Source organism: Phoenix dactylifera, chromosome 1, assembly GCF_051530095.1.
Source record: "Phoenix dactylifera cultivar Ajwa chromosome 1, Ajwa_hap1_PhDact_Kaust_v1.1, whole genome shotgun sequence".
NCBI classification, from domain to species: Eukaryota; Viridiplantae; Streptophyta; class Magnoliopsida; order Arecales; family Arecaceae; genus Phoenix; species Phoenix dactylifera.
In genome coordinates, this window is record NC_143190.1 from 67,363,607 (window position 1) to 67,390,206 (window position 26,600).

General features: G+C 42.0%; 1 protein-coding gene across 2 annotated transcripts; it reads left to right on the forward strand.

Moving 5' to 3' along the window:
- The first annotated feature begins 19,074 nt into the window (after nt 1-19,074).
- LOC103712856 (calcineurin B-like protein 9) lies at nt 19,075-26,320 on the forward strand. Of its 2 annotated transcripts, none has more exons than XM_008799542.6 (9): nt 19,075-19,233; nt 19,342-19,528; nt 19,630-19,712; nt 21,238-21,297; nt 21,646-21,754; nt 21,860-21,912; nt 23,776-23,856; nt 23,954-24,066; nt 25,928-26,320. In XM_008799542.6, exons 1-9 carry the CDS (start codon nt 19,207-19,209, stop codon nt 25,980-25,982), a joined length of 768 nt encoding a protein of 255 aa, XP_008797764.2. In that variant the 5' UTR covers nt 19,075-19,206; the 3' UTR covers nt 25,983-26,320. The 2 variants fall into 2 exon arrangements, with proteins under 2 accessions (XP_008797764.2, XP_008797765.2); XM_008799543.6 differs by having other exon boundaries at nt 19,342-19,522.
- The last annotated feature ends 280 nt before the right edge of the window (nt 26,321-26,600 follow it).

The following is a 26,600-nucleotide window of genomic DNA, read 5'->3' on the forward strand; positions in this document are numbered from 1 at the left end:
CTTCATCATATAAGAGTTCATTTGAAGATGAAATGATGAATAATGCCAAATAACATTTTATTAATTTGTCAATTCATTTACAAAATTCAATCATCAATATGCCGACGATTGACATTTAGGATACAAATCCCAACACCCTCTCCCTCTCCCTCAAGTCCGACCTCGTTGCCCTCTTACAAGTTACAAGATAAGCCCCCCTCACTGGAACCTCCTCCCGGCCTATGCTAAAAAAAACTCCGGAGGAGGGACATACCTTAGGACGCCGAAGAATGGGGAGAGGGAGATCTATGGAATGGGATCCCAGGAGTCAGGAGATCTAGGGCACAAAAGCGGTCTTCTCGAGAAGTTCCTCCGCCGCAGCTCAAGATCTAGGGCATGAGAGCGAAAAAGGGATGAATTGAAAGTCGGAAGATATATAAAGCGGGCCTGCCGGCCTGCGGGTCTAAAAAAAAATCTAACCCAAAAAAATGGGTCGGGTCGGATCCAGATCGAGATTGGGTGGACCCCATCCGATCCGAAAAATAGAACGGGTCCAAATTTAGGACCCAAACCCGCGGGTCCTTCGAGTCAGATCGGGTCACGAGTCGACCCGACCCATTTATAGCCCTATGCTTACCTGGATAGGAGGTGGAGTTGTGTTAGGATTGGACACCGAAATTAGAGGAAGAGCTATAATGAATTTTCTTTATCTAGATCCCTAAATTGCGCAAAGCAGTAACTGGCCTTCCTAATCTCAATCCATCTAGAAATCAAATTGGTTTGGAATTGATCATCCAGTGTACCACATGTCAGGCTGTCAATGGGTGTCAGATCCGAACTACCTCACAACCTAATATAAATTAAGTTGGTTTAATGTAAATTGCTACCTCACAACCTAATGTAAATTAAGTTAATTGGTATTGTGTGGCTCATATAACACATTTAGCACCACTCATCATAGTTTAGATGTTAGGACATTAACAATCAATAGTGCTTATCGAACCATTAAATGGTATGGTACAATGCTTGTCCTAGACTATGCATGAACGCAGTGACCCGCAACCATGAGCGATGCATCTCGAAACAACGTAGAAGCCATGGGTCGGGTTATTTGTTTGATTACCCAATTTTAATGACCGTGTAGGCAACCTTATGGCCCCAAGGGAAAATGATGGCAGAGCAATTAACTCCGCTCCGAACAGTCACCTGGAGCTTTAAACTCCAAACTATTATGTATCTGAGAAGCAAATTAAGGCTCTATTGGGAGGAGCTTTTGGAGGGCCAAAAAGCACTTTTTGGCTATCGAAAAGTACTTTTAGATAAAAAATTGTGTTTGGTAAAATTTTCGGAAAGCTGTTTCAGCTTTTGCGGGAAGCTGAAAATAGCTTTTGGGGAGAAGCTCCAATTTGGAGTTTTTTGAAAATGCTGTTTTCAGCTTTGTTGGAAAGCTGTTTTTTGGACCAAAATACCCTCATTTAAATCATACTTTTTTCCCTAAAACCCTCATCCCGTCTCTTCCTCTCTCACTCATCCTCTCCCTCTCCCTCTCTATCTTCTTCTTCCTCTCAGCGTCGCCGCCTATGTTCCTTCTTCTTCTTCTTTTTTTTTGGGGGGGGAGCTCATGGCTGCCCACGGTGGCAGCCACCATTCCGGCCACCACCTATGGCCGGCGACCCCTCTATATTTCAATGAAATAAAATAATAAATAAATAAATAAATAAAATAAATAAATAAAAAAAATAATAAGTGAGTGACAAATAATTTGATCTAAATAAATAAATAAAAATATTAGTAATTATTTAACCAATTTTATCACCTAGCTAGAAAATTTGTTAGAGAGATAAATGGTCATTAGAAGGATAAAAAATTAATTTACACTAATAATTATAATATTTTATATATTTATTATTGTATTATACTATACATATAATATTATATTACATTATATCATAATACATTGATATGTTATGTTAAATAATTTAATATTATATTAAATTATTATTCTAAAATACATAATGTTATAGTACTATGTTATACTAACATTATATTATATTACATTAATATTATACTATATCATATATTTATGTATTAATACATATTATATTTTATTATGCTCTATTATATAATACTGGTAATGTCCTTTATGGTCATTTTATCACACAAAAGTAATTTCTCAGTTTGTCCAAACACATGTTAAAGTGTCACAGCACTTTAGAAATGTAGTTACCAAATAGCAAACAGCTTTTTATAAACGCTCTGCTTCAGACAGCTCTACTTCCAACAGCTCTACTTCCAAAAGCTCTACTACTAACAGCTTTCCCAAATAGGATCTAAGTGAATCATAGCATTCCCATATATATTGCAGACATCCGAATGCAAAACCAAATCAAAACTACTTTCCACGCAGAAAAACAAAGTTACACACACGCACGCACGCATCCTCTCCTCGAAGATCCGACCACATAAAAAACAATAAATAAATCATAGAAATACTATTAGTAATAGTAGTAATAGTAGCCGCAATGTATGTACACTTGCTTCAACTCTTTATAGCGTGAGTGATGAGTATGTATGTGTTGCTGGAAATTAGACCCGGGGGCCGCCGCGAAGCCGGGGAAGGAGGAGCTCCGCTGCTACAGGGGGCGGACGGCGGTGCGCCGGCCGGCGATGTCCTCCTGGAGGGTGTGAGTCCTGCAAAAAGCCGGTGGCCGGGCTCTCCGGCGCCGGCCCTCCGATGCTTAAGTCAGAGGGAGCCAATATGTGGAGAGAGCAGGGAAGAGAGTATATGGAGAAGACAGCAAGAACATTTGGATAAGATAAAGAAGACGAAGAGGATGATGTCCTCAATTGTGTCTGTGCTTCCCGGCGGATTCAGTCCCGGGGATCTGTTTCCGTTTTCGTTGTCCTCCTCCCCTTGGTTCTCCCAGGTTCCCTTTTATAGGAGGGGATTACATTACCTGGGAGGTAACCGGGGGATTTGTCCCTGTCTGTAATAATTGGGCACGATTTGGCCCATTTATGGCGTAGTGGAGAACGGGGCCGAATCAGACCGGAACCAGGGAGTTGTCACGGTCGATCGGACCTGTTGGAGTGGTTGAACCACCGGCCGTAGCGGGCCTGGGGTCTGTGGATGGTAAGTGCATTTATTACCGAATGAACCGGCGGTCAGGTAGAGCCATGCGCTCTGATGGTTCAGTGATCCGGAGATCGTCTTGGGCCGTGTTCATTAAATGCCTGAGTGCATCGGAGACTTGAGGGAGTCTCATGCATTAATGGCAGGTCGTGCCGAACGCCTGCGGAGATCTTATGCCTTGATGGCTTGGAGATAGTGGCAGGTCGCAAGCCGTAGGAGTTGTCAAGTCCCTTGGACTTTAGGCGGAAGTTGAACATTTGGTTAAGGCATCGGCTCGGCAAGGGTGCCGAGCCGAGCTGGTCGCCCAATGGGGCGCCCTGTGGCGGGGCTGCTTTGAGCACTCCTGGTCGGCGCCCTTTAGGCGAGCACCTTCTAGCAGAGCGCCTCGGCGCTGTCTTTGGTCGGCACTTTCTAACCGAGCAGCTTATTTTGGTTGGGCACCTCTTGGCGCGCACTCTGGTCGGCGCCCTCTAGTCGAGCGCCTTCCTGGTCGGCATCCTTTGGCCGAGCAGCTTTCTGGCCGGCACTCCTTGGCCGAGCAGCTTTCCGGTCGGCGCTCTTCGGCCGAGCGGCTTTCCGGTCGGCGTACTTCGGCCGAGCGCCTCCGTGGATGTATGACTTGGGGTTTTTCCCCCAACAGTATGTATATATTAATCATTGCTAGCTCTACCACCTTGGCTTGGGAGGTGAAGATGAGACTCCTTTTGGGGAAGGAAGCTCACTGCCAAGGCCAACAAAAGAGAGGCCACTTTGCTCATTATCAAAATTAGGCTTGAACTCTATTGTGCTTGTGCCTCGCTGCCACATACCGTTACATGCGAGGACTGTTATTTATTTGAAAATATAAAATTAAAACAATTTTTCTTTACAAAATATTAAATAGTATTATAATAAAAAATAAGATGTTATAATAGAAAAAAAAAGTTATCTTTGTATTATTATAAGAATAGTTACTTTTTCAACAAATATTTGCACACATAAATATCTTTAGAAAGGTGCCATAGCTCGGATGGTACCATCTCTCTTCCACTTAGACGAGCCAATGAGTTCAATTTTGATTGGAGCCAATCGTTTAAGAGTGGAATGAGTATAGGGTATACCGAAGATATGAATGTTACCCTCATAATCCAATAAAAAATTCTATTAAAATTTAAATTAAATATTTAAATTTTCAAAAAACAATATATGATGAACGTTGTTTGCATATATGACATAATGGTGTTGCCCCAACGGTTTGAGTTCAACAGTCAAAAAAAAAAAAAAAAAAAAAAAAAAAAGGGAGATACCACTGAGGTAGTAGCCTAGTGATTCCAAGTTCAAAACGCACGGACGTCGATTAAATTGTGGAGACCAGATGCTCCCTGCTCGGACATAGGGTCTGTAAGGGCGTATCACTCTGCTGGTAGCCTCGGTTGTGCCAAGTGTGACGTACTCGCACGTGGTATTCGTGCCGGAGTCCAGAGGGGTAACCGAGCCGAGCCCACGGATCGGAAGGGTATGAGTAAAACCGGCCGGGGCGCCCAACACACGGTCATTTATGCTAGCATCGAACATTCTCTTGATGGGGTAGGAGTCCAGTGGAGGCTGCTACGTGGGAATGGGCTTGTCCCTTCCTTCTCCTTTCCCTTTTTCCTAGCAAAAAAAAAAAGAAAAAAAAAGGAGATAATTTTTCCACATGCTTTTGATGCAATGGATATAGAGTAGTCAACTAACTTTCTTGTACACTTATTTGAATATTTATTCACTTTCTCTGACGATGGATTCCAGAAAAGGTGATTACTATTTTGTGCCGACTTTTCAAAGAGACCCTTTCTCTCGTCTCGGCGAGTCGGCGGTGAGAAGGAGAGCAAAAGTTTTTACTCTTTGACAAGATGGTTTGGAGCATGTGAGGACGAGTGTGTAATTTATGAAATAGTAATATTCTGTGCATGCAAGGCTCATACTATTGGAGGCCACAAAATGACATTCCTTGCACGGTGATGAGACATGAGATTCTAAACTATGAAGGCTTATTTGTTTCGTCCCTCTCAGTTTCTTAGTTGTATCATAGAAATCTAATATTATGGATGCGTCTAGCTACTCAAAATCTTGCACCTGGTGTATGGTATTTGGTATATGCCGTCCATGGATCTGTTACCTAGTCTATAGTAGCTTGGACATATTTTATGGCCATACGATCGTCAGCTATGTGCGCAGTTGATCATGAGCCAGGCTTAAACACAAAAAATATCAATTTTTAAATAGGCTAGATCTGAAGCTCGACTAAAATGAATACAGTTTAGACCCAAGGCTCACCACACAATCAACGCTAGCTAGGTGGGATACCATGTTGGGCCATGTTGTAGCAGTGCCACCTGTCCAATTCTAGCATCAAGAAAAAACACTTTTTTATTTTATTTATACTAGTCTAAGAAAAATACATCCGCATAAATTAAAAAATAAAATATAAAACAATAGAAAAAGATCTGATAATACACTCCAACAAAGTAGTTTACGTATAACTAGCTACACATGTCGCCATCCAATATGGCTACTGTTGTGGTTCAAATTTGGCCTGAGAGTGACCGTGCCGATGGAGTCGAGAAAGCCACCGGTGGTTGGAAGGGGAAGACAGGAGCCACCTCCTGCAGGACAGCCGCGGTGTTTCCGGTGAGGGTCCTCCGACGATCAAGTTAGAGTGGGATAAATTTTGTCCAGCTAAATATCCCTTAGAAGTTACCTGACCGAGCTATTTATAGCCTCGATGGAGTGGCACAGGTGGCAGAGGTACTGTCAGCCCTCATCATGAGGGGGCGTGGTTCTGAGCCGGATGGTGCGCAGCTTAGGCTGGCTGGTGGCGTACCATTTTTTAGAACGGTAGGATGTTGACAGTCACGGCAGGGTATGGCTGGAGTAGTTAAGGTACCGTCTGACTGTTGAAGGCCGGTTATGGAGACGTGATGCGGTAATGTTGTGGAGTACGACCATGTAGGTGGGCGCAGGCCCGCATATGGGCGCAATCGTTGGCGAAGCCGAGCTCGTCAAGTAGTTACGTCATGCATTTGTCGAGGTCGGCTTGGCGGGTGCTGGGAGTAGCTCGGCTTCCGGGCTCCAAGGTGTGTTTGCTGGAGCGCTCCGAGCTCGAGGGTCGGGGCGTACTACTGGGTTGGCGCCCCGAGCTTAATCGGGGCGGTCGACGATTGTCTGGAGGTACCCCGAGCTTGATCGAGGGAGTCGGCGAATATCTGGAGTTGGTGAAGCTTTCGGCGGAGTCCCGAGAATGAGCTAACCTTGGGCCGAAGCGAAGATTCAGCTGACTGTCGTTGATGTTTACTGGGCCGAAACTGGGCGGCTTTTTAGTTGTGGGCAGGACGATCTATTTTTTCCTCTATCATTTGCCCTCCACTTTCGAGGTCGGGCTGCCACGCAACTTGAACGATGGAAGTAGTCAGACTCTTGATCGTTGATCGTCTAGTGCTTCAGTTACATAGGCAAAAAGAGGTATGTGCTGAACCGGGTAAGCCTTGGCACATTCCTTAGCCGAGAGCTTGACGTTGGACTTGTGAGGTCTGAGCTGTCAAATTTTCTTGAGTAGAATCCATTGTGGAAATTTTCCAATGATCCACATGGGTGTTCCTTTTTGGGGGGGAGTACCTAGAGTTGGACGAGAAGGGTTTTGACTATTAATTCTCCATCCCCCGAAGCATTCCATCTGGCAGAACGTGAGAAGCCGGCCATTAATGCTCTTTTCTTCGAAGGGTCTCATCTGGCGGAACGCAAATCATCAATATTTCAAGCTCCGAAGCACCCTCCATAATGATCAGCATTTGTGGGGCGATTTGGGGAGATTTGTTAAGGCCATCTTATGGCTCGCCATGTGGCGAATCCCGGACCGTTTGATCATTTAGGTTGCCTGATCGGAGCCGCTGTGGTGGCCTATATAAGTCTGAAAAAGAGGTCCTAGGGTCGTTACTTGACCCTCCCTCTGCTCCTGATCTTCTTTCTTCTGCCGCCATTACTGGGGTGTTGGAGCTTTCTTCCGAGCATTCTTGGGAGCTTTCTACTGGCTTTTGAGCCACCCGTTGATTTCCTCTTCCGACGGACATTCTTCTTCTCTGCCCGTCCATCTCTTTCCAGCAAGCTTTCGGGTAGGCATTTTATCCCTCCTTTCGGTCGCTCGGAGAGTTTTTCGTCTTCTCCCCCCATTTTCCATAATCTTAAGACTGGGGCAATGGACTCGCCGACAAGGGCATCGATGTTCGATGTAGGTCCATCGCGAGCTCAGGCCTCTTCCGAGGTAGAAGAGGTCGGACTCGAGGTGGGCCCGAGCCCGTATGGAATTGGCTCACTCATGGGCGACGAAGATCTGGGCTCGATTCGAGCCGATTCTTCATTCCTCTGGAGTTCGTCGTCAAACTCCCGGACCTCGGGGGCCGAGTCACTAACCCACCTAACGGTTGGGTCGGAGTGTACGTAGATATACTCCAAGCAGGGCTGAGGTTTCCTCTGCATAGATTTGTGGGTGAGCTTCTGACGACGTATGGCCTGGTGCCTGCGCAGCTTGCCCCGAACTCATGGAGGCTAATTTTCAGCTTCCTCACCCTCTGCCTAGCACAAGGCTTGCCCCCCTTGGTAAATGTCTTCAAGGGTTGCTTCATATTAAAAGGCAACCCTGTAGATAAAGGGTGGTGGTACTTCTCCCCTCGAGGAGGCCGCAAGCTGTTTGGGAGCCTGCCTACTTCCATCCACGGATGGAAGAATAATTTTTTCTTTATCTTCTCTGAGCGGTCATGGGGATTTAATCCGACCTGTAGCTTTCCGCTGGCCTCAGTGAATAATAGCCTCCTATAGTGGTCGCAGTCCAAGCAGAAAATCTTAGATAGTTTGCTCGGACTGAAAGAAACTCCTCGGCTCCCCGACTTGCTCAACGAAGAGGCCTTGGTGAATTTTGGCTTAAGCCCGGCATGTTCCGAGGGTAAGAGTAATTTGATTTTTCCTTCTTTTCTTTTTATGTTGAGGATGCTGACAAGACTTTTTATCTTTAGATATTGCAGGGATGATCTTTAACACCAAGACGTTGATGGCCACATATAGAAGGAAGAGGGCCGCCCCCGAAGGGGTCCGGCCTGATGGGAGGCCGAAGAAGGCGAGAGCTGCACCTGGCCTCGAGATCGAGCGGGAAGAGCCCGAGGTTGCCGCCCCTGCTCTAGCTGGGCCTAGCCGAAGGCCTGCAGAAGCTGAAGTGCCCCAATCGACGGCTGGGGGAGATCTTCCCATCCAAGCAGCAGTCGCTCCGGTTGACCAAGTCCCGGAGATCGCTGCGACAACCCAGCCATCCAGACCAGATTCCAAGCTGGGGTGTGGGCCTGGGACTTCAGTCCCCCCCACAATTTCATTATGCACTAAGGTGGCAACCTTCTCCGAAGTTCCAGCCTTGGCGAGAATCAAGCCGATGCTTTCTGAGTCCGGCCGGGAACAACCACGGCGCCCATCTGAGGGTGATTCGACCCTCGAATCCGAAGAAGTTACTCGCGGGCTCGTGCGTAGCATCATGCTGCCGCGCGACCGTGTATTGATGGAGGAGGACCTTGGCGACCTCGTCCATCACGTTTATTCGGCGAGCATGCGGGCAAGTAATGCCGCTCTTCTATCCCTTGTTTGTTTCTTTTGTGGATGCTCAGTTTTTGCTGATATTTTTCTCTTTCTGTGTCAGTCTCTTCACGTGGTCGACATGTTGATATCAACTATGCTTGCCGACCGAGAGGAGCTAAAGGCGCTCAAGCAGAGGATGGAGCGTGAGCTCCGAGAACAGGAGGCCGAAGCCCGAGCAGCGTCTGCTGCGCAGCGTTAGCAGGAGGCTAAAAATCGAGCGGCCGTCACTGAACAGCAGCGGCGTGAGGCCGAGGAAAAAGCCGCCGCCGCCGCACAATGGCTTCGGAAGACCAAGAAGAAGGTTCGTGCTTCCGAGGCTGTAATAAAGGATAGGCTGGCTCAGATCGAAGTTATGGAGGCTGAGCATTCTCGGGCTCTTTCCTCCTTTGCAAGCTGCATCTCCGAGCTTGAAGCCGCTCTGGTTCGCCTTCAGGGCGAGGCGGAGGAGCGGGAGCTAAAGGTCGGGCGACTCGAGGGTTGGGTGGAATTGTCCGCCCGTGAGGCTGTTGAGAGGTTCCGTCAGTCATAGGAGTACCTCGCTAAGCTGGCGGAAGGGGCTGCTGCCGCTATGGTCCAAGGTTTCGGTTGTCTCCAAGTTCAGCAGTTTTGCTCCGAAGTCGACCTTAGCGGCCTTAAACCATACCTAATCGAAGCTGATGAGGCAGGTGAGGGTGCTGTGGATGCCACTACTGAGGCCAGGCCGGAGATTGCCCTCGAAGCTGCCAATAGGGTGGAATCATCAGTCGTTCTTGACACTGGCGCTGGAGCTAAAGCCGCCGAAGCAGGCAGGGATGGCGCTCCCAGGGTCGCAACCGAGTCGGAGGCCGCAGCTGACACTAATGTGGAGGTCGTCCATCTTGATTAATTTTTATTTTTATTCTTATAAGGTCGGTCGTTTAGGCTCTTTGTAATTCTTCCAACCTCGAGGTCGGGCCCCCCTTATATTCAGCCTTCGGCCTTTTCTATCAATAAAATTTCTTTTCTTTCAGCAAGTATTTGAGTTTGTTCTGCTCCACACTCGGATATCAAGATCTGAATTACGTAACCCAGATTCGGGCCTGTCTCGTATAGCAGGGGTTGCATTTAATACTTGTAGGGATCTCAAGGTTCGGTACACCCCCAATTTGAAAATAGACCTTATGTGAGGCGAGTTCGTAGCTCTTCACTCAATAGTGCGGGCCGCTTTAAACCTTGCCCAGGAGAGCGAGAACGGAGAAAGAAAGACAAACAATCATAAATTATCTTAAGGATAAAAGCCCGCCCGAGGGCTTTCGTTAACTCGGGAGCACGGGTGAGTTCGGGGATAAGCATCTACCTGAGAGCAGAAATCTACTCGAGGGCCGAGGCCGACTCGAGATTTAGAAATCCACCCGAGAGCCGAAGCCAACTCGAGAATAATAAGCTCGGGGATAAACATCTACCTGAGAGTAGAAATCAACTCGAGGGCTGAGGCCAACTCGAAACTTAGAAATCCACCCGAGGGCCGAAGCCAACTCGGGAATAATAAGCTCGGGGATAAGCATTTACCCAAGAGTAGAAATCCACTCCAGGGTCAAGGCCAACTCGAGACTTAGAAATCCACCCGAGGGCCGAAGCCAACTTGGGAATAATAAGCTCAGGGATAAACATCTACTGGATAGTAGAAATCCACTTGAGGGCCGAGGCCAACTCGAGACTTAGAAATCCACCCGAGGGCCGAAGCCAACTCGGAAATAATAAGCTCGGGGATAAACATCTATCCGAGAGTAGAAATTCACTTAAGGGTTGAGGCCAACTCAAGATTTAGAAATCCACCCGGAGGCCGAAGCCAACTCGGGAATAATAAGCTCAGGGATAAACATCTACCCGAGAGTAGAAGTCCACTCAAGGGTCGAGGCCAACTCGAGACTTAGAAATCCATCCAAGGGTCGAAACCAACACGAAAATAATAAACTCGGGGATAAATATCTATCCGAGAGTCTTGCGGACGGGGGTGCTATTCCTCGGCTCCCCATTGACTCCGCAAGGCATCTCGAGCCGAGCTCAAAGGATGACTTTGTAGATGCCCCCCACTCAGATCAGGGGCATGCTTGTAGAATCCTGTAGACGGAGGTGCTCTTCCTCAGCTCTCCGTTGATGCCACAAGGCATCCCGAGTCGAGCTCAAAGGATGACTTTGTAGATGCCCCCCCTCAAATCAGGGGCATGCTTGTAGAAACCTGCGGATGGGGGTGCTCTTCCTCGGCTCCCCGTTGACGCTGCAAGGAATTCCGAGCCGAGCTCAAAGGATGACTTTGTAAATGCCCCCCCACTTAGAACAGGGGCATGCTTGTAGAATCCTACGGATGGGGGTGCTCTTCCATGGCTCCCCATTGACGCCGCAGGGCATCCCGAGCCAAGCTCAAAGGATGACTTTGTAGATGGAACCTGCAGTTGCGAGACCCTTGGGCTCTCGCTAAGTCTTGCAGGGCAGCCCGAGGCAAGCTCCTAGGGCGATTTTATAAAGTCAGCATATAACTCGCGCTGCGAGGACATCAAATGAGCACCGAGCTTCCTAGGACACTTCATAGATGCCTTGGAAAAATTCTGGAAGATAACTTTATAAGATTACGATCTAAGGGAGAAAGCCCCAACCTGAAGAAGGCTAAGGTCTTTCCTCGAGGGAGTAATTTACATCTAGGATCACCAGCCTCGGGCCGGTGAGCGTGGCCTCTTCTCGATCCCTTGGGGCCAGGGCGGCATCAACGTGAGACTCATAGGCAGGGTATTAATAGTGCCCGCACTGGGGCGTTCGTCGTCGGGTCCGTCAGATGGTCCCAAAATCTGCCCATCAAGCTCCGCTCTGTTGGTTGATCCGCCAACGAACCGGCTCAGATGGCCTTGGCGGACGATCACTTCGATCTTATCATGGAGCTGATAGCAATCCTCCGTGTCGTGGCCGTGATCTCTATGGAAGCGGCAGTATTTGCCTAAACGCTTCCGTGACTTGGATGGTCGCATCTTCGGAGGAGATTGGAGGTAGCCGTAACCCTCAATTTCTGTGAGGATTTCGGCCCGGGAAGACGTAAGAGGAGTATACTCCTCAAAACTTCGGCGGGAGAGATATCTCCCAGACTTCCAAGAGGACCTGCTCCTCGACCGATGACACTCCTCACGGAGTTCCGCGACCTGATCCCAAAGCATTTGGATTTGTCGCCCTGCTTCCTCGACCTTCCTGTTGAGTTTAGTGATTGATGAAACTCCAGTTAGATGAAGGGTTTGAATGACCACGGCCAGGGTTTGGACTTGCTAGGCGAGCAAGTAAAACTGCTCTGGCTGGATTTGAGAGGTTTGGTCTGCAGGGATGTGCGATGTAGGAGGTGGGCTTTGGAGAGAGCAGTTGGGTGCTGATTCCCGACTGCTCGACGCGTTTAGGGCCCCTTGGCTCATTATCCTTGTGGCCACGACTCAGTCCCTTCCTCTAGCGTCAGAAATGTTGTGGTTCAAATTTGGCCTGAGGGTGACTGCGACGGTGGAGTCGAGGGAGCCGCCAGTGGTTGGAAGGGGAAGATGGGAGCCACCTCCTGTGCGACGGTCGCGGACCTGCACAAAGCCTCACCGGTGTTTTCGGTAAGGGCCCTCGGGCGATCAAGTTAGAGTAGGATAAATTTTGTCCAGCCAAAAGTCCCTTAGAAGTTACCTGACCGAGCTATTTATAGCCTCGGTGGAGTGGCCCAGGTGGCAAAGGTACTGTTAGCCCTCATTATGAGGGGCGTACCTCTGAGTCGGATGGCGCGCAGCTTAGGCTGGCTGGTGGCGTGTAGTACTGTTCGTTCTTGAGAATAGTAAGGTGTTGACAGTCACGGCAGGGTATGGCTGGAGTAGTCAAGGTGTCGTCTGACTGTGGAAGGCCGGTTATGGAGATGTGATGCGGTAATGTTGTGGAGTACCGCCACGTAGGTGGGCGCAGGCCCGCACATAGGCGCGGTCGTTGACAAAGCCGAGCTCGTCAAGTAGTCGCGTCATGCATTTGTTGAGATCGGCTTGGCGGGTGTTGGGAGTAACTCGGCTTCCGAGCTCCGAGGCGTGTTTGCTAGAGAGCTTCGAGGCGTGTTCGCTGGAGCGCTCCGAGCTCGAGGGTCGGGGCGTACTGCTGGGGTTGGCGCCCCGAGCTTGGTCGGGGCGGGTCAGCGATTGTCTGGAGGTACTCCGAGCTTGGTCGAGGGAGTCGGCGAATATCTGGAGTTGGTGAGCTTTCGGCAGAGTTCCGAGGACGAGCTGACCTTGGGCCGAAGCGAAAATTCAGCTGACTGTCGTTGATGTTTATTGGGCCGAAACTGGGCGGCCTTTTAGTTGTGGGCTGGACGATCCATTTTTTCCTCTATCAACTACCTTTCTCAAAAATATATATCACCTCATAAGAAAATAGAGCAGAAGCTATTCTCCAGCAATTATGTATTAATGGATGGGAAGCTGCATAATTTGTTGGATTTGATAACCACCTAATCACCGTCAACCAGTTCTTTTCAAGAATAATGTGGAAACTTTTTGATGCTTTATTGCACACATTAATCCTTCCTATATAGCCCACAACTCTATCATAGGAACTATTATTTCACAAAGTTCAACTCTATCTGCTGCCATTAATGCACCATTTAGACTTCTGATAACAAAATTGGGCCCCCAAAAATAATTAATGTATCATTTTGGTATGACTCATGAGACTGGCGCAATTCATAGCAGGTCTTGTTATAAGGCGCGGAGTCTTTTATGACATGCAAATTTATTTTTTATTTTTTATTTTTTTGTGCCGTTTAACCAAGATGGGGCATAGAAACGATGGTGTTTGCTGTCTTCAAGGTAAGAACTTGAGATTATTCCCAGAGATACCAGAGATGGCAATTTAATGCACTGCTCCCCTAGTATTTACATTATGAATTCTGACAAAATATGAATGATGGAGGACAGTTCAGTGATTTTTTAAGTAATTTTTCTGCAAGCAATGGAGGACATCAAACATAGTGAGGCTTGTCCAATTGGAGAGGAAAGCTTAACAAGATCAGCACCTAGATAGCTTGGTAAGCCATCGTCAGAAAGGGGCCGATCAGAAAGCCGATCAGAAAACAAATCAAGGTGGTGAATGATATGAAAACAGAAGTGGATAGTGTCATAGCTGATGTGGGTTCACCTGGAAGTTGGCCTGCAGTGGCCAGTGTCAATCGAGGGCTTCTTTTCGAGTTGGATATCCGACAAAGCAAGGCTGGTCGCCAATAATTGAAGAGTAGATAGAGACTGGACGAAGCTTTTTCACAAAGCCAGTCCCTTGGATGCGATGTTGGGTCATGGACAGGACAAGGATTTCTATCTTTGAAGTCAAGAAAATTTGAAAAGCCTCCACAGAAAAATGGCCACTCCTGATATCCCTTTGGTAACTACTGCCTTATCTTGGTAGAGCTAAAATTAGATCGGATACGGACATATCTAAAATTATATTTATTTTATTTAATAAATATAGATATGGATACAGATAGTCAGATGCAAAAATTCATATATATGTTTCTTTTAAATAGATACAAATATAAATCAGATTCCAAAAATATAGATATAAATCGAAGAATTAAACTTTATGATCATAGAATCAAATATATTACTAAGTAGATAGTATATCAAATTAATAGCATGTTATTATAGTCATTTGTTTTTTTAAAAAATTATAAATGCTATATAAAATTAAGTAAGATTACAAATAGAATTGGATATTTGGATACGGATCAGATTTTTTTTTTTATGGATATGGATGCTGAACAAATATGAAAATGGATGCAGATATTAGTCAGATAATCAAATTTCTATCCATATCCGCATTAGATTCGATATGAAAATGGATCCAGATAGATATTATTCAATCCACTTTCATCTCTATATCTTGAGCATGAATATGTATACGAGGTTCGCATGACATAAGTTTAAACTATTAATATAAATAACTACTTGTACAAAGACTAATGGTCAAACGGAAGTCAAAGGAAGGCCTTGTGCTAATTAATTCATACTCGTATCCGATGTACCCGTCAAACTAACGGTCATCAAGATAATTGGAGATACCCTCTCGGACACCTTGATGATTGTGCAGTTAAAATAGACAATTTCTGCATCGAGATTAGCGTTCAGTAAACGATGAAGTCGTTAGCGGGCCCATGTATAAATAATTATTTACGATCTATGCATAAATGCATATTCTCAAAGGAGTGGGATGGAGATAAAAAGGAGGTCAAGAGATTAGCACGGAGGTGAGTCCGATAGTGAAAGAATCAAAGAATTATTGTAGCCCAAGCAGTAGGATAAGAGTTTCTAGGGATATGTTCTGAAATATTTGGGTGTAATTACTTGAGAGATTAGAGATGAGCAAGTCCTCCTTCCTCCATTATCAAGCATGGTTTTCATGAAATTGTGGTTAGCAGCTCATAACCTTCTAATCACAGCTCAAATCAACTGTTAAATGTAATAGTCTGAGATTGTTGCACTACACATGGATAGGCCATAACAATCTGACCTACTTTTTTTTCCATATTTATTCTTTTTACTAGCCAAGTTCATCTTATACATGTATGCCATATTTAATTTTTCTACAATAATATATATATATATATATATATATATATATATATATATATTATTGTTGCGACAGATATAAAGAATAACAAAATAAGAAAAAGGAGGAAAAAAAACAAGAGTACACAATATTTATGTAGTTTGAACTATTGACCTATGTTTATGGACAGAGACAACACAAAAGTTTCACTATATTTAAAAAAAAATGAAGATTACAGAGTATAAAATTACTTCATAAATTCTAGCCCTCCAATATATCCGATATCTTTGATACTCAATTGTCTTCTTTCATTAGGATTATTAAAAATATATAATAGAGTAAATCGATTTAGACTCGAACCAATATTCTCATAAGAAATATATGCTCTTTTTGCTATGTTGATTTCACTCACATGATGTCTGGTTTTGAGTCCCCCATGCTCATTAGTAAGATCAGCCTTTGATGTTCACTCTATTTTTTATAATTTTTGATTATTGACATGTAGGACAGGAAAGATTACAACCAAACGTAGTTGCATCAATATCCAATAAGTATACCGGCTAAACTAGTTAACACTCTGAATATTTACATGTAGAATTAATTGACTTGCGAAACCGTGGGCGAAGATGGTGATTATAACTTTTGCTTTTGTTTTGGGTGATAATCTCTAATGCGTTGTTTAGATTGTCATTGTTTTTAAGTTTCTTAGCCTATAAAATAGAATATTAAACCACCTTCTGCTGTTTGACCTGGAAAAGTAGAGAAACATGACAAACGTGTGAGATCCTACAAACTCTCTTCCTTTCTTTCTACCGTGTCACATCGATTACATCTCTTAGACAAAAGGTCATAGCAAAAGCCATTGTTTTTCTATTATTTTTCTTTTTTCACACATGTATGATATTGTCATGCTGTTGATACTTGCTGCACCTCACCATATGATTGCAAATGTAATCACTCTTGACGTTATGATGATAGCTTGGATCTAAAGTTGTCTACGGTGGCAATCATGAACTTGTCTACGGGACATTTGGCTTGGCAGGGCTTCACCAGAGAACTGGATTTAGTTTTAGAATAACTTTATGGACTCATTTGGTTCAATTTTTTAATTAAAATATTAAAAAAAGAGCTAATATCTGATTATATGATGTCTGAAAAAGTAATTTTTAAATTTTTAATTGATTATGCAAAAGTTATACATTGGGAGAACTGTTGGTTATAGAGCTTTTGGAAGTATAGTTGTTGAAAGTAGAGCTTTTATAAAAAGTTGTTTGCTATTTGGTAACTAAATTTTTAAAGTGTTGTGGTACTTTAACATGTGTTTAATAAATAAACTGAGAAAGTACTTTTATATGACAAAATTATCATAAAGGACATTACATAGTATTATACAACAGAGCATAATAAAATATAACATATATTAATACATAAATATATAATACAGTCTAATATTACTGTAATGTAATATAATATTATTATAATATAGTAATATAACATTATATATTATTGTATAATAATTTAATATAATATTAAATTATTTAACATAACATATGAATGTATTATGATATAATGTAATATAATATTATATTTATAGTATAATACAATAATAAATGAACAAAATATTATAATTATTAGTGTACATTAATTTTTCATAATATAACATAATATTGAATTATTTAACATAACATATTAATGTATTATGATATAATATAATATAACATTATATTTATAATATAAAATAATAATAGAAAACAAGAATAGCTTTTCTTGTACGGAAGGGAATCTGATCCACGGCTAAAGTTCTTTGTTAGAGCTCCAACATATTTTTAAATTTATAAAGGGACAAAATATATAATTATTATATTTTATTATAGATATTTTGGTTAAAAAAAAAAGCTTTCCAACGAAGCTCAAAAATTTTTTTCGGAAAACTCCAAAATAGAGCTTCTCCAAAAAAACTATTTTTAGTTTTCTGAAAAAGCTAAAACAACTTTCCGAAATTTTTACCAAACACACTTTTTCATTCAAAAGTATGTTTCAAAGGCCAGAAAGTGTTTTTTGGGTCTCTAAAAGCTTTCCTAAATGGGACTTTATATTTAGTTGAACATTTACTTTTTGGATAAAATTATTTAAAATATATATTAAAATCATTAATAAAGAAAAAGATCTTACCACTATTTAGATAAAAGTTTAAGTATATTTTTGAAAAAAAAGTTACCTTAGTTTCTAGCCGATAGAACTTATATTTTTTTGTCCCATATGGAGTTTTTTTTATGAAATATAGAAATTTTAAAAAGCTACTTTCAATTTTTTTAAAAAAAACTTCAATCAAATATTAGATATTTTTTTAATTTTTCATTGATCCTCGTACTTCTTATACAATGATTACTTCTTAAAAAAATAATAAGAAAATTGTTGCAATACATGAGATCAACCATCGGTGTTGAGCTTTTGCGGATCTTTCTCCTACAAAGATGGGAGCCCAAGAGCATGTGATACTTGACATTGATCATGCATCTAATTCACCAAATAATTTATAGTTGATAGAAAGAAAGTCGCTATCAAAATCGAAAAGGACGCACTATTTTTTTAATAAACAAATATATTTTATAATACATGCACCACGTGGCCATGTTCGCTCCCAATCACAGCTGTTTGTTTTTTAGTCTATAACTTGGTGCTTGCCTATACCACCGTCGGTTGCGATTGGTGGCATGTACCGTCATGTGACGCGGACAGTGTATGGAATAAATCAAAACCTACCACCTATGGGCAAATTTCAGGTACTGGCGCTTGAGGCCGATACCTTTCCTTGAAAAGCCAATGGCTTTCCGGTTTGAGTCTGGCCTATCAAAATCTGCCACCTTCCGAAGGTTGCCAAGTGTAGTAATGTGTGGTCATTTGGCGAGCATCCATCCGTAGGGCTGTTAGCGAGCCGAGTTGAGCCCGAACCTGGGAGAGCTCGGCTCGGCTCGTTTCATAGAAGCTCGGGCTCGGGCTCAGACTCGAGCTCGGTAACGAGCTCTATATTGGGCTCGAGCTCGGGCTCGCTTGGCAAAGCAAAGGCCCGGACTTGAGCTCGTAGAGCTCGTAAAGCTCGTTTCAATTACAAGCTCCAGAACGAGCTCGAGCTCGGGCTCGTAATCGGGCTCGAGCTCGGGCTCGGGCTCGATAATAGGCTATTTTTCTTTATGTGATCAGATTTTTATGAATTATAGTGCTGAAATAAAATTTTTCAGTGGGAGACTAGAGCTCGTTTGGGCTCGTGAGCTGCTCGGGCTCGGGTGTAAACGAGCCTCATATTGGGCTCGGGCGGTCTAACGAGCCAAGCCCGAGCCGGACTTTTACCGAGCCGAGCCCGAGCCGAGCCCGAGCAGCTCGGCTCATTAACAGCCCTACCATCGGGTGCCAGCTAATTCGTTTCCTTCTTTTTAATTCCGTTAATGACCTGGCAAAATACCAAGATACAATTTTAATTAATCAATCAAGGGTGTTGGGGGCCCAGCACAGCAAATCCCTTGCAGTTTTGGCGTGCGCTGCTTCTGCTGACGCGGAGACGGAGGGTTTCTCCTTGTAGCAAAAGGCCACGATTTCCTCTCAGGTTCCGAACAGCAAACATTCCCGTAAGACAATCTTGACCGTTCATTTAAAATCGTGGGACAGTGTAGCAAAGAAGTTATATGGGGAGTCGCAAACGGCGGCGCCCAGAAATGGTACGGCTCTCTCCCTAATTTTTTTAAAAAATAAATTGATATAAATTATCCCAACACGTGCCGTGTCGTTTGCTTTTCATGATCATTATCTGGGTAACCAAATCTCATTAAACGCACGGTAAGCTTCGTGAAAAGATAAAAGGAAAACGGGGATCGAGGAGGCGTCGGCGTGAAGCGCCTCATGGTTTTGTTGGGAGGCCAATGGATCGTCCCTCTGCGAATGCTCCTGTAATCCTTCAATTCTCTTGATTTCTTGTTTTAGATTCGATTTCGTTGATTTTTTTAATGGGATTTTGGTGTTGTTGTCTATTTTTTTTGGGGGGGTGGGGGTTGCAGAGATCGAGTTTTTTGACGATTGGGGAGAGGCTATGCACGGCGTTCATCCCGTTCATAGCCATCGTGGAGGCGCTCATCTACGTCGTCACGGATTGCTTCGACCACCGTCCCCCGGCCGCCCTCGCCCGCATCTCTCGCAATAAGACCTTCCGCGACCTCGCCCGCCTCGCCGACGACTCCGGTTGCTGTACTTCTCCCCTTCCAATCTCTTCCCTTTGCTTTTCTCGACATCTGGATTCTTGAATCTTTAAAAAGTCGCTGAACTTTTCCGCATAAAATTGTGCGTAGTTACGGTGAACGAGGTGGAAGCGTTGTTCGAGCTGTACAAGAAGTTGAGCAGCTCCATCATTGACGACGGACTCATCCACAAGGCACTTTCTCTCTCTCCGTCTGTTTCGATTCTTACGATTCTTGATGAAATCTTGAATTATTTCGATGGGTTCTTGATCTATTGGGATTTTAAAGCCTTAAAGGCCAGATCTTGGGAAGCATGCTCGTGTTTTACATTTGAATGCGCTGGACCTTTAATCATCATCTCAGACTCAGAGATGAACAGATTCGGATCAAAAAGTGATGTCTTTTGCCTTGAAGGATTGTTGTTCGAAAATTTTGGTGTCTTTGTCCTACATTTTTTTGGGTGTTGATTTTTTACAACCAGAGCATTTTTCTCTGCAAACATTCTCATAAATCTGAAGTAATGCTTGATAGACGGATCTATAATGTGGATCTGGCTTCAGAAAGTTGTTTTCTTCTTATGCATAATGTTGGCTTGGTTCGGTTTTACATTTTCTTCATGGAGTTTGTCCATATTTTCGAGCCTTATACTTTTATAAGGTGCTACTGTCAAAGTATGCAGCGCATGCTTAGTAACATACCGACTGTCACGTACTGGATTTTTCTTTGTAGCTGATTTTTGAATTTGACATGCACTTTTTGGTGTATAGTACAGCGTGCCTAGCGTGCCCGTTTAAATAGAAACATTGCGTTTTTGGCTGAATGTCTATGTACCTTTCAGTGTTAAACAATGGACCTACGGTAGGTGATGCCATTTGTTGTGGATAATGTGGTGTGAAGGTTAACATTGTACAATTATTGTTCAGGCATAATTGTAGTCTTCTTTTTTTTTGCTTGGATTTTATGCAGTTGTTCAAAATGTGTAGGAAAAGATTTATAGTATGAGTATTTTTATACATGGGTTTCGCTGGATCATTCCTTCCATCTGGCTGCAGATAATGGTTTTTGTTATTTAGCAAAGGTGTTCAGATCAAGAAACAGCAACTACTAGAAAGTGTCCAGCCTCTCAGACAATTTGTCATGTATAGAAATATGGCAGTTGAGTTTTCATGTTAAAGATATTCTTAAAAATATTAGTTTCGAGGTTCGCTATCTCGTTATCGAATCCTGTACTGGTGCCATATTAGCACAGTATCGGTGCGGTACGGTACGGTACGAAATTTTTTTGGTATGCCGAGTGTCGGTACGCTACTCATACTGAGTACTGGTACCGAACTGGTAAGGTATGCTTGGTACCATCCGGTTCGGGCCAGCATACCATGATTAGTTCATTTGAAATTTAATCAATGCTATATATAATTAAATTTTCTTTTGAAAGACAAAAAACACATATTTCATTTCAAGAAAATTAGATAGCGATGATTAGAAGCAAAAGTAGACGTGGATGTACTGAAACAAAACATTATATTGACAATCATATATAACTTGCACTGATGCGAGGTTGCATAAGCATATACTAGGTGTTTCTATGTTCTTTATGATAATGCTTTGCAAATATAACTTGCAACTAAGAATTTCTCAAACAAATCAACGTTTTCTCTTGTTTGCTGCCATTATATTGTTCTATACTTTCCTGTAACAATCCTTCAATTGTTTCTGCAGGAAGAACTTCAGCTAGCACTTTTCAAGACTCCATCTGGCGAAAATCTTTTTCTTGATAGAGTAAGTGCGACACTATGGTTTTTACTTTTTGTCCACCATCTTATTTGCATCTGTTCAGGGTGTTAAGTTTATATTTTTTTTTGATCGTCTATTTATTGCCAGAAGTACATGTTCGGTAACCAACAGGATGCCTATACCCGAAACATCTAGTATGCTTTGCAATATAATATCACATAAGAGAGACAGATTCAAACATGATTTTACTCCTTAATATGCTATGGATCCCAAATGAGCAGGAGCAACCTACCAAAAGATTTCTTGCTTAAGTTTCATTTCTGCAACATGAACCATGATAACTTTACTGTAGTATGATGCTAGTATGTAATGTTTTTGTTTCCCCTTTTGCAGGTTTTTGATCTTTTTGATGAAAAGAAAAATGGTGTTATTGAATTTGAGGAGTTTATCCATGCACTCAGTGTCTTCCATCCAAATGCTCCTCTGGATGACAAAATTGACTGTAAGTTCTCATGGGTCCAAGAAGTGAAATTTTGGTGAAAACATGTATACATATATACTTTTTTGACTATGCGGTGCTATTTCCACCTTTTTGTTTCTTTTGCAGTTGTTTTCAGGTTATATGATTTGAGACAAACTGGGTACATTGAGCGTGAAGAAGTAAGCTGATTATTTGATAGAGTCTACAAATGCCTTGTTATTAATATAGATTTATTGTGTCTCATGTATGTCATGTTTTCTGACCATCCCTAGATGGGCAATGGCCTCTTCTTCTCTTTTTCTTGTGAGATTTTTGTTTTTTCATGAGATGATCTCCAACTGATTTTGTTTTCTGATGCATTTTAATGGGCCTGCCAATTAAATGTCTCCTTATTGTAGGGAAGCAGGGGCAGGTATAGCAAGTACTTACATGGAATGCTCAGGTCATTTTTCCTAGGGTTTACAGCATCAAGATCATTGCATTCTAGTGGCATCATTAAAGCGTCATTATTTTCTTGTTTAATGTTTTGGAGCATGCTTGCCACATGCGTTTCTTAACTAGTGATGTAATTTTAGGGAATATTATTGGGACACTAATATGATTAAGAGGAGATTTGGTGCACTGCAAAATCATAGTATTTTAATGACTGTATTTTGATTACAAATTCTGATTCTAAAAATTGGTTTGTGCAATATAAATAGTCGAAAAAGTCATGGAATTGCAAATTTTAGTTTTGAGTAAAATTTTCGAATTCATGTTTTTCTCTCCTTATTGTCTTGTCACTTTTCCATTTTTGAGCCTCCTCTTCTTAACAGCCCAACTTCTTCTGAAAAGCTAATTTCTCAATCTTTGAATAAAGTTGAATCTAGAAAAGGAATTTCTTTATGATTTCAACAAACCAGTTGCTGATATGCATTGCTGGAGACAAAAAGAGGCTAGTCGAAGTTAAGTATGCCCAGTCATTGCCAATATAAATAGTAAGAAAAGCACTGGTTTTCTTAGCCTTCCTCTGTTTCTAAATTGCCGCTACAGAATATTTAATTTTTATCAATATACTATTGAATGCCGTTAATGTATGTTATACACAATAGTAGTTTATTGAACATACGCCTAATTTGCTGACAAATTAAGAGTCCAGGCACTGTATAAAACAAGGACTTTTAGATGCCATAAACTAGTAGGATTTATCAACATGAAAGCCTCTTCAACTTTTAGTTGGTTAAGAATTTGGTGAAGATGTGAGACATATTTATTGCTGTAATCCTACTTATTGGCCTGTTTCCAAACATGTGAGGGTGAACTTGATGCAATTTTCGGATAATTTATTTCTTAAAATGCAAGTCTATGTTAGTGTGTCATATTGCAGTTACATAGAACGAGAATTCCATTAGAAAATTCATCAGTACACCTTGATGGGTAGTACATCTGGTTCCTTCCTATTGTTTATTTAGAGGGTAGTCTTTACCTATTTACTTATGTCAACATATCTAGATGTATGAAGATTACAGAGTTAAATAGAGAGGACGTGCATCTTTTGTTACAGATACTTTGCCATCGTGCTTGCTAAAAAACGTAATTTCTCCTGGCATTGTCATCCAAGGCACGTCTTCATCAAGCTCTCGAGCTCAGAGCCCAGTCCAGGGACTGAAGGGGACTAATAAGACTGAATAGACTGACCCTTCTTGGTTTCTCATGGGGTCAATAATGCGTCTCCCTCTTTTTGTGCTACTCCTATGGGAAGAAGATAAGAAAACGCGAAGCGTTCTCTTGGTTTCCCAAAAGGCAAATTAACGCATTTGAAGGTAACCGCCCTACGTACGTATAGTAGAAATACCCATCGGACCTGAAATTGATGTGAATGAGACATCCTATTCAGTCTTATTAGATATGTCATTGAAAGAAATCTGTTCTGTCGTTGAAAATTCGAGATTCCAATCCAAGCTGTTTTATGCTGATCCATATAAAAAGTATTTGCATTTAATTATTAAATGACTCATTCCTTTCTTCCAGATATTTTCACTTTATTTTGGTTTCCTTCATAGGTTAAGCAAATGGTGATTGCTATCATGATGGAGTCAAATATGAAATTGTCCGATGACCTTCTTGAAGCCATAATAGATAAGGCAAGCTTTTTCTAATTGCAATATTTCCTCTTCCTTTTTGTTTTACTTTCCAACTCTTTTTGAATTGTGACTCATTACTTGCTTCATTCTTGTCCAGACTTTTGCAGATGCTGATGCTGACAGCGATGGTAAAATTAACAAAGAGGAATGGCATGAGTTTGTCCTGCGACACCCTTCTCTTTTGAAGAATATGACTCTTCCTTATTTGAAGTATGAAATTGACTTCAAATGCTGCCTAGATCCGTATACTTTACTCTGAAACCTTTTTTTAACTTCGTATGCCCATTAGACTGGTCACAAGATTGGATTGGCATGTGAACATTCATATCATAGAAGTAGGTTTTTCATTAGTAGGATCAAATGGAAACTGCAGTTAGATTCTTTTGTGCATGCTTAAGATTTCCTTCAATAGAGCACACTGAGAATGAGTAAATATTTTTGCTTGGGTTATTTCAAGTTTCCTGTTTGACAGTTACATAGCTATTCAGTTTGCTGCATTGCTGTGATGTTCATATCCAACTGTTTGGCAACTTTGGTCAATGGATAGATGTGTGAAAATTGGAGTGTGTGAAAACATAGGGAGTCTATGTAACTCACCCAACGCCCCCCTCCCCCACAAAAAATAAAAAAAATTATAGGGAGTCTAGGTTGTCATTTAACTTCACCCTTGTAGTTGAAAAGATAAAGTTGGCGAATTTTGAGTGCCCTTGATGCAGGTTTTTGAAACCAGCTTCTTTGCTTAAAGTCGGTGTCACATAGGACTCTTGCAGTTTTAGGCTAAAATGGATTTCAAAGATTATTTATAATTTTGGTTCTAGTGGCTGCTCTTGAGTTCCAATTCTTGCTACTGTTTCTGCTTCATAGCTAGAATGACTTGGGTATCAGAGAATTTAAATATTTAGACCTTGGATATGTAATGAGCAAATGCTTCTTCCTGCAATTTGTTTAGTATTAAGAGATCATAATGATTTCTGTTCTTTCCAATTGTTACTTATATTCCCAAAATTTTGGTTGATTTTCATCTGCTGCAATAAAAATATGTAGATTTCTATGTATATGTACATAATGTAAATATGTACAAATATGTATCTTCATATATGCATGCATATATACAGCCTGTTTTGGAGATTCAGAGCATCTCTATCCTCAAATTATTCGATAGTGGAGTCCTTAAACTGGCAAACTGCTGTGCCCTTGACCCAATTAAATACAGAAACCATGACACATTTTTCATAGAACTATATCACTTAGAGACAAATTTGTATTTCCCTGCTTCAGAATCAAAATAAAAAGCAAATCCATACTTCAAACAATTGTCATGCTATATCTAAGTTCTCCCAAAAGTTGAGATATCCTCAAGTAGTTTGCAAATTTTTCATCTATGGTATTCTTCCTGATTTTGTCAAAACTTTAATGTGTAAAAATATGCCTTCTCAATCAACTGTGCTTTGTCTTTTGTTAATAATAGAGTAAGGTAACCCGTCAACATCTTATGTCCTTTTTAAAAGAAAATAATCTTAATGTAATTAGGATTTTCTCCGAAAGTTTGGTACAAATTTTTACCCCCAAAGCCGACACAAATCAGCAATTCAATCTGGCATTTAAATTTAATGACTCGTTTGACTGCTCTATTAATGATGTTTTTGAGAGTTATATGCTATACTTCTCATTTACTGTTGTTCCTTTTTCTCTGTCACAATACTGTTATTCCGTTTGCTAATTATGTTTATTCAGAAATGATGGCTGTAAAAGTGCTTTTCGGCATTAACATCATTCGCAACTGTCGGATATTCTTCTTTTTGATAGAACTGTCAGATATTCTTCTAAAGGTGCCTGTTGGTACTGTATGTTGGTTTCTGTTGATTTCTTGGGGAAATAACAATTCATGGCAGAAATGGGTTCATGATTTCATTCAGTATAGGGAACTTTATATTTACTCTAGCCTGGAAATTTGTATGTTTCATTGGCATTGGTACTATCAAGTTTTGCAGTGTAAAATTAGCTCGCCAGTATAAATAAAATGTCATTAATGAAAGAATATTTTACTGATGGTTGATATTTTTCCTCTCAGGGACATCACTACGGTGTTCCCCAGTTTTGTCTTCAACACTGAGGTGGAAGATTAAATCAAGGTTACACAAATCTTGGGTGCAACGAAGAGTATGGCTGACTGTCATGGTGGAAGGCGTTGGACGCCATCGAAGATGGGCTTTCACCCTCGATAAGCTATTAATAATAATCAAAGAACTGCCCTTTGGGAAGAGATATTGATGAGATCGGAGCAACGCACTGCTTATCTGTTCTAACCTGCAAGCTGCATGCGATACCAGCTTGTTTGCGCCACTCAAATTCTCTGGTCATGCACTGCCATGCTTGCGCCATTGGTTCTTCCGTAATGTACAGAATTCTATAATTCGTTGCTGTAATTTACAATTAGATGCCAATTCAATTATCATTGGTACATTATTTTGTTGCCTATTTCGCATAGCAAGGAGCTGAGAAGTTGAGGTAGCATTCGTGATGAGATTGGGGGAAGGTGTATCTGCAGATTGTGCTAGAAGTACTTTTTATTACGGATTTTGAGTTCCTCCAACCTCCCCTACAATCAGAAAAAATAATAATAATAAAAAAGGCTCTCCTGTCTCGGATTCAATTCTGGTGCCCAGGCTTTACGGTTGCCCTTTCCTGGTCATGTGTTTTATTTTCATCGGTTAACCTATGACCCTCGTAATGTGGAAGCATTA

Bases quoted from the DNA above. Each gene is read 5' to 3' on its own strand.
- LOC103712856 (XM_008799542.6), top strand. From the start codon at position 19,207: ATGGATCGTCCCTCTGCGAATGCTCCT. The intron at 19,234-19,341 runs GTAATCCTTCAA...TGGGGGTTGCAG, and splicing joins GTCCCTCTGCGAATGCTCCT to AGATCGAGTTTTTTGACGAT. The intron at 21,755-21,859 runs GTAAGTTCTCAT...TTTCTTTTGCAG, and splicing joins TCTGGATGACAAAATTGACT to TTGTTTTCAGGTTATATGAT.